The sequence below is a fragment of the Neoarius graeffei genome, chromosome 16 (genome assembly GCF_027579695.1).
Source record: "Neoarius graeffei isolate fNeoGra1 chromosome 16, fNeoGra1.pri, whole genome shotgun sequence".
Classification (NCBI taxonomy): Eukaryota; Metazoa; Chordata; class Actinopteri; order Siluriformes; family Ariidae; genus Neoarius; species Neoarius graeffei.
In genome coordinates, this window is record NC_083584.1 from 54,254,207 (window position 1) to 54,263,326 (window position 9,120).

General features: G+C 42.0%; 1 protein-coding gene across 1 annotated transcript; it reads left to right on the forward strand.

Moving 5' to 3' along the window:
• The first annotated feature begins 634 nt into the window (after positions 1 to 634).
• Positions 635 to 3,745, forward strand: evx1 (even-skipped homeobox 1). The gene is made up of 3 exons (XM_060942158.1): positions 635 to 974; positions 2,480 to 2,709; positions 3,048 to 3,745. The coding sequence occupies exons 1-3, from the start codon at positions 635 to 637 to the stop codon at positions 3,567 to 3,569; spliced, it is 1,092 nt and encodes a 363-aa protein (XP_060798141.1). The 3' UTR covers positions 3,570 to 3,745.
• Positions 3,746 to 9,120: the final 5,375 nt, after the last annotated feature.

The window sequence follows — 9,120 nt, forward strand, 5'->3', positions numbered from 1 at the left end:
TTCTCATTTAATAAATAAATAAATAAATAAATAAAATCACTACCCAATTTCTAGCTGTTTTTTTAAAGCAAACTTACAAAATACGAGCAGACTGCACTAAATCTTAGTTGCTTATAACATCTAATAGCCTACATTTATCTACAAAAACTGTCGCATTGTCGTTTGCATCTGCGTATACGAACATATAACCGAGCAGGCACAACACTGTCTTGTTTAATATTCCTAAATTTGGGATTGTGTAGGGAAAAAAGAAAGAAAGAAAGAAAATTCACAAAACCCTCATTTTATAACTTATCACTCCTGGATCCTTTTTCTTATGCTGTTATATAGCACTGCATTACCTAATGTGGATGTTTTTAAACTTCTGATCCCCTTCCTGCTACTTTTTTTTAATCTGAGCAGCTCACTGTCGTCTGCTTATTCTTGTCAAATCGACGTCACCGAGCTTTGTGTTATGACGCTTTGGCCTATTAAGAATGACATTTTCACAGGAGAGGGAGGGCACCGGTGATCCGGCCCAGAGCTTGCGCTGTACTCGACACAGCTCGTGCGATCGGTTGTCTCATTGCTTTTCACTGTAAACGGCTCCTGTGTGCTTCACACGACCAAGTATTTCGTACTGAGAGCATAGGTTATGGAAAGTAGAAAGGACGGGTTGATGAGGACCGAGGGTGCTCACACTGGCACACTGGGCTCTGATTTCTCCGAAGTTGCTGGCGACCATCCAGAAAAGGTGGCTCGCCGAAACTGCATTACCCCTGACTGTTTTCCGTTTTCCCGGGACCGAGTACACGAGACGAGGGAGGAAGCGCAGAGCGGCACTTGTAAGGAAATGAGACGCACAAGTAAGCCGGGTGCGCAGGACCAAGATCTCCCGAAGAAAGAAGCAAGCAGCTCCGACGCAGAATCAGACTTCTATGACGGGACTGATGCGAGCTGCACCCCTGAACGTATGGATTACCACAATGCCCCAGGTAAAGAACAGTCTTTATATTGCTTTGCATGAATTTCACCTGATGTACATATGCTATATTATTTTTATCGCGAGAGTTTAGATTGCAGGAGCGGGATTAATAATGTGCCTATGCGTGCTTTGATGTTGACACACAGCCTATTCCATTACTACGTCCGGAATTCATTAACTGGTGTCAGTTAGCAAAGTGTATACATTCATACATATACACACTCACCGGACACTTTATTATATTTATAAAATTATACTAAATGAGTTCAGACTGAAATCTTCATGGCACTTGCTGCTGATTTGTCATTTGCGCATTCAAGGCTGCGACTCTTCCTTTCTCCTCCATCCCAGTCAGAGCTGTGACTGAGATGGCTACTGAAGTACACTGAACACATCCTCATGTTCATGGTACCCGTCTAAGACGACTTGTGATTTGTAACATTAAAATCATGCTGGAAATAGCATTATAAAAAGGGTTATAAAGGGATTTTGTGATCAGGAGCAGTACTCAGATAGGCAGTGATATTCAAACGATGCTCGATTGTTATTAAAGGGCAGAATGTGTGCAGAGAAAGCATTCCCTACTGTTGACACACGGCAGGTTGGGTGCATGGATTCATGTTGTTACGATCAAATTCTGACCCTAATATATGCAGGTTGCAGCATAAATCGAGGTTTATCAGACCAGTTGATGCTTTTCCGATGGTCTAGTGTCTGTGGGTGAGCCTGGACCCACTGTAGCCTCAGATTCCAGTTCTTGGCTGACATAATTAAACCCATTGTGGTCAGTTCAGACGGCCATGAAGCTCTTGACCTGTATGTGCATGATTTTATGCATTGTGCTGCTGCCACTTGATCGGCTGAACTGTATGAATGAGCAGGTGTACACGTGTTCCTAATAAAGTGGCTGGCATGTCAGTGGTTGTAATTATTTTGTTTTAGACACAGCGACACAGACTACTGTGTGTTAACTGGGAAGACATGTCACTTTCATGTTACATAGTCACAACTCAGTCATCATTGCAACAGTATATTTAGGGGAAATAAAATAGTAGAAATAGAAATAAATTGAGAACTCTATTTATTAGACCGATATGATAATTTTAAAGATTTTAATATATTCATAAATAAATATTTCATTTATTTAATAAGAAAACATAATTATTCCGAGTTTGTTTTGTTCATTATTATTATTATTATTATTATTATTATTATTAACAAAATCATTAGTCTGGACCAAACTGAGGCTGCATTAGGGTAAATCATATTCTATTTTTATTATATTGTTTTAATTCTGTTGTTTCTGTGTTTTAATGTTTTTGCTATCACTGCATCTGCTACAGATTCATCTGAAAACAGAACTGTATTAAGTCGCACTTTTTCTGTTAATAAGCGATTAAATAAACTACTCAGTAAATTAATCGGAACGTGATATTATTTTAATCTGTAATGATATTATAGTCCAGTTCTCAGATTATTAGAAAGTCTAAAATTGCACATCACTGATTTCTGCAGGACGTGAGTCCCCGAGTCCCAGTACAGAGAGCGCAGTGGACGGTGGGAAGATGAACACATGCCCCGGGGGCCTTTCATACGGCTCGGATCAGATGCGACGCTACCGCACAGCTTTCACGAGGGAGCAGATAGCTCGACTTGAAAAGGAGTTTTACAGGGAGAATTACGTGTCCCGTCCACGCAGATGTGAACTGGCGGCCGCCCTAAATCTGCCAGAAACGACCATCAAGGTAGACATGATAGGAGGCCCTCATGTGAGAAATAACAAGACTATTATTAAATAACATTCGTGGTAAATAGTAATAATGAAATAGCAAGCTGAATTCATTTATTGCACTGAAGATCATTCATTTGCCTTAATTATAAATTTGCGATGGTTAATTATTTGTTTAAACTGTAGATGATTAGGCCTATAGTAATATCATTTTCCTATCAAGTCATTATTTTTCCAAAGCATCCTTCAGCATCCCGACTCAATGAGGCTGCACAGTCTTTGTGATCCAGAATATAAAGCATACATACAGAAGAACTCATCAAGTCACAGCCGTGGGTCTGATTTTAATTTCAGGTCTGGTTCCAGAACCGGCGCATGAAGGACAAGAGGCAGCGGCTGGCGATGACTTGGCCTCACCCAGCCGACCCCGCCTTTTACAGCTACATGGTGAGCCACGCGGGGAACCTGCCGTATTCGTTTTCGTCCCATCTCCCCGTGGCCTACTACTCACCTCTGAGCGGCGTGACCGGGGGTTCGGCCACCACATCTGGAGCACCTGCTTTTACTAATCCTTTGCGCTCATTGGACACTTTCAGGCTTCTTTCTCATCCATATCCGCGTCCCGAGCTGCTCTGTGCGTTCCGACACCCGTCGCTTTACGCAAGTGCAGGTCACGTCCTCGGTCCCGGAGGGAGCTCTTGCTCGTGCCTCGCTTGTCAATCAAACGGGACTGCGCAGAGGTCACCGACAAACGCAGACGTCACATGCTCACCCACTAGCAGAGATGATGCTTTCTTTATGTTCTCGCCAGCCTTTCTCAGCAAGTCGCCGTCTGTTTCTGCTGATCAGAGGGAGCAAGTACCGTTGACCAGATAAGACACGGACCATTTTTTTTTTAAATCAGTTTACCACAAATGAACTATAACGCATGAAGGACCCGAACTCTCCAACCTCCACCAGCCTGCTATGCAAAACTGTGTAAACAATTACATTTTCCAGTCATGAAGCCAGCTTTTGCGAAATGGAGGACAGATTTAATACAACATGGTATTGTTAGAGCAAGCATTATGCAGTTGCACTTATTCAAATTAAATTAAATTTAAAAAAAAATTAACATGGTTTCAAAAACTGGAACGATTGAAGGACAAGCTATTATAATTTATACATTTATTTCACTATATTACAAAATCGACCTACATGGGGTGGTTTTTTTTTCCATTTCTTTCTTTTATTTTAATTGTTTTGTTTTTATTGTTTAGGGGGGTTTGTCAGTACAGCCCATAAAGCCCAGTTGGCTGGAAGACGTGCAGACGCATATTATATATATATATATATATATATATATATATATATATATAAATAATATGGTGATGCTCGATTAGGAGTGCCAGAGACTGAACAAATACTGGACCTGACCTGTCGCCTTCAGTTGAATACGTCCACCTCATGTTTCTTATTTCTTCGTTTTAGGGGTTTTTGTTTTGTTTTTTGTCATCATAAAGAATAAGAATGAATATCTATGCTCTTATAGAACGATGAGCAAAAGGAGACAAATAAAGAATCGGATATATGGGCATGTGGAATTCTGCTTCTGGGCATATCTTGGTTGTCATGTATGAAATTCATAATAAAAGTGTTTTAAACGAAAATTGCTGAATATATTCAAATTTTTCCAAAGGTAGAATGTTAAAACCTAAAGATATATAAAGTCCAATTCAGCCTTTTATTTGCCTTTGAAATAACTTAATCCAAGCTACTGTTTAAAAGTTATTTATAGACGATTATGTATAAAATAAAACTGAGTATTTTAAAATATCAATAAAATCAATAGAACATTATTTGATAACGCATGATTAATGTGTAGGCTTTTCTTTTCCAAAATATTTTATTTCAGGGGTATACTATGGGTGCCACATTTAATATAGCGCTCTTTTCATACACTGAGCACGTTCAAAAGCACTTAACAATAAAAAATGCATGTCAAATTAAGCAAACGACAGAATACCAATTAAAATCATAGTGTATAAAACATAGTACATGATTAACATTAAAACCTGACTAGATTATATTCAGACACTATCATAATATAATGCAAACAAATGAGTTTTAAGAGAATGCTTCAAAATACCAGCTGATCCTGAGTCTCTTATATGGCACGGAAGATTGTTCCAAAGACTAGAGGCACTCTAGCTGAAGCATGGGTGACCAAATGTAACAGTCCTGACACACGGCCTGACTAACGAGAGTGTTCTCTGATCTGAGTGATCTACTGGGCTCGTACACAGTAAGCATGTCATGGATATATGTGGGTGATTTGCCGTGTAGAGCCTTATACATATATATCTACCAGCACTTTAAAGTAAAGGCGCCTCTGGATTGGTGACCAATGGAAATCCTTGAGAACAAGAGCAATGTGACTATACCTCGAGTTCTCGTGATGACTCTGGCTGCTACATTTTGAACCCTTTGCATCTTCTGAATCAGGGTACTGGGAAACCCGTGTAAGAGTACATTGCAATAATCTAACCTGGACGTAACTAGAGATTGTGTTGCATTGTTGGTGAGATATCGTCTGATGTGTCCAATGTTCTTGAGCTGAGCATATGCTGACCGACATATGTTGTTTATGTGTTGTTCTATTGACATGGCAGAATCGTGTAGCATGGTGGTGTAGTGGTTAGCACTGTCGCCTCACAGCAAGAAGGTCCTGGGTTCGAACCCAGTGGCCTTTCTGTGTGGAGTTTGCACTCTCTGTGCAGGTTTCGTCCACAGTTAGGTTAATTGGTGGCTCTAAATTGACCATAGGTGTGAATGGTTGTTTGTCTCTGTGATGACCTGGTGACTTGTCCAGGGTTTACCCTGCCTCTCACCCATAGTCAGCTGGGATAGGCTCCAGCTTGCCTGTGACCCTGTAGAACAGGATAAGCGGCTACAGATAATGGATGGATGTTGGCGTGCCAACTAGGTCACCGATGTTTATGAAGAATCCGTCCATGTGGTTCAACTTGTGTTTAGAACCGAAGATGATAACCTGTCTTATCACTATTCAGATTCAGCATGTTTTGCGTCATCCAAGACTGGATATTGCTGGAAAAAATATTTAAATATATTTAAATACATTAAACCTGAGGCGGCACGGTGGTGTAGTGGTTAGCGCTGTCACCTCACAGCAAGAAGGTCCTGGGTTCGAGCCCCGGGGCCGGCAAGGGCCCTTCTGTGTGGAGTTTGCATGTTCTCCCCGTGTCCGCGTGGGTTTCCTCCGGGTGCGCCGGTTTCCCCCACAGTCCAAAGACATGCAGGTTAGGTTAACTGGTGACTCTAAATTGACCGTAGGTGTGAATGTGAGTGTGAATGGTTGTCTGTGTCTATGTGTCAGCCCTGTGATGACCTGGCGACTTGTCCAGGGTGTACCCCGCCTTTCGCCCGTAGTCAGCTGGGATAGGCTCCACCTTGCCTGTGACCCTGTAGAAGGATAAAGTGGCTAGAGATAATGAGATGAGATGAGACATTAAACCTGTGCTATCCCTACAGTCATATCTGCTCTCATGCACTGATAACAGAGTGGAATGAAGGAATGAGGTGTCCGGTGAGATACAGAGACTCGGGAACATCGATGAGTCATCCATCACTCCAATCAGAGCACGTTAATTGGTTGGACTGGCCCTGTATTTGGACCACTTGCGCTGCAAATCGAAGCATTTTACACGTGACATTGCAGTGTTAGTGGATGCTTCCTCACTCGGCATCAAAACAAGTGGATCCAACCCTCGAGTAGATCAAACTTTACAACATGAGATTGGAAGTTACTTATCAGGGATCAAAGCTGTACATATGTAAATGCTTATATACTATCTATAATATATCTACGAGTCTACATTTTGAGCACTGAAACACCCATGTGTCAAATCGGTGGAGGGTGTCCTTTTGGCTATGTTTATTTTGTGCTCATATTATTTTACACTCTCTGGTCAATAAATCAGGCTTTGGCCCATGTGCAGACATGTCCCAGTGCGCCCTGTGCCAAAAGAAGAACTGCGCTAAGTGCGAGATTGATGGCTTTACTAGACGCACATTGTGTTGGCGTGACCAAGTGTGTTAAGAAGAATATGTTTGGAATAAGTGTTTACCCAGAACACGGCATTGGCAAGGAAGCTAAATATCCCTTCATCTTCAGTAATCGGACAAATAAAAATCTCATCTCATCATCTCTAGCTGCTTTATCCTGTTCTACAGGGTCGCAGGCAAGTTGGAGCCTATCCCAGCTGACTACGGGCGAAAGGCGGGGCACACCCTGGACAAGTCGCCAGGTCATCACAGGGCTGACACATAGACACAGACAACCATTCACACTCACATTCACACCTACGGTCAATTTAGAGTCACCAGTTAACCTAACCTGCATGTCTTTGGACTGTGGGGGAAACCGGAGCACCCGGAGGAAACCCACGCGGATGTGGGGAGAACATGCAAACTCCACACAGAAAGGCCCTCTTCGGCCACGGGGCTCGAACCCGGACCTTCTTGCTGTGAGGTGACAGCGCTAACCACTACACCACCGTGCCGCCCACAAATAAAAATTACAAATATGAAGCTAAAGATAACTGAACCCCACATCAGTTTACACAAACGCCTCACTGGAAGCCAAAATATTAATATGCTTTAGTACATGCCTAAAGCCTAAGGAAACACCAAGGATGGAGGATTGCCTGGCATAAATCCAGTAAGCTGACTTGCAAACAAAAACCAGAACAAGATCATAACACTGTAACTGGATACAAAACACTCTCGAAGACCAAAGACTAATTGTTCTCCATAACAGGGGCCAGAGTGAGCATTGTCCATTAGCCTGTAACCTGTGCATTCAGCTACACAGAGAGAAAACCGTGACTTGAAGCGAAGGTGCAGAAGGAGCGGAAGGCGGTGCTATGGGCGTGTTCTTTAAGGCACTGACGCCTCTCAAGTTTTAAACGCCTGTTTGTTTCTAATTTATGGCAAGGCCCGGAGGCATGCATTCAGCGCTGGCTGTTTAATGATGAAGAATGGGAAATTAATGTACAAGCGCGAGAGCCAATCACAGCTTTCTTATGGGCAAAGTGTCTTTTAACAGCGCTTAGAAAACAGAGGTCATCTTAAATCAATCGCTTGACGTCATTCTTCTCCAGCATCTATCAGCATTATTTACGGTACACTGGGGACAACAACGTAGTCCAAGGAAGAAGAAACAAATCAGCGTCAGGTTCACAAGATAAAATGTCCCGAAAAGTTCTTCTCCTTAGAATGAGGAGGTTACAGATCAATTTAAAGGCTTGACACGGTGACCCCAGCTACTAACAGAGTAAATGAGTGTCTTTACTCAGATGTGGCTTCTCATACCGGTACCTCTGTTTCACTATCGACCCAGATTGTTAATTTAGTGAACAAATGTTTCATACACAAGCTTGCTTTCAATGCATCTGCCATAGACAGTATATTTGCCAGTCGACTTTCACCACTCGAAGATATACTTCATATCTTCACTCAACCGTAAAATATATATATTACAGTTCTGTATATTCTTGCAAAAGTATTCATCCCCCTTTGTGTTTGTCCTGTTTTGTCACATTGCAAATTGGAATTAAAATGGATTTTTTGGGGGTTAGCACCATTTGATTTACACAACATGCCTCCCGCTTCAAGGGTGCAATTTTTAAAATTTTTATTTTTTTTTTTTATTGTGACAAAAACAGTAATTAAGAAAAAAAATCTGGAGTGTGCATAGGTATTGAGCCCCCAAAATCAATACTTTGTAGAGCCACCTTTTGTTGCAATTACAGCTGCAAGTCTCTTGGGGTATGCCTGTATTCACTTAGTACATCTAGCCACTGGGATTTTTGCCCATTCCTCAAGATAAAACTGCTCCAATTCCTTCAAGTAGGATGGGTTGCGTTGGTGTACATCAATCTTCAAGTTCTGCCACAGATTCTCAGTTGGATTGAGGTCTGGGCTTTGACTAGGCCATTCCAAGACATTTAAATGTTTCCTTTTAAACCACTCCAGTGTCGCGTTAGCAGTATGTTTAGGGTCATTGTCCTGCTGGAATGTGAACCTTCGTCCCAGTCTCAAACCTCTGGCTGACTCAAACAGGTTTTCCTCCAGAATTGCCCTGTATTTAGTGCCATCCATCTTTCCTTCAATCCTGACCAGCTTTCCTGTTCCTGCAGATGAAAAACATCCCCACAGCATGATGCTGCCACCACCATGCTTCACTGTAGGAATGGTGTTCTCAGGGTGATGGGAAGTGTTGGGTTTGCACCACATGCAGCGTTTCCCATGATGGTCTCCTCTGACCAGAGAATCTTCTTCTAATTGTTTGGGGAGTCTGCCACATGCTGTTGGGCAAACTCCAAATGTGTTTTGTTATTTTTTTCTTTAAGCAATGGCTTTTTTC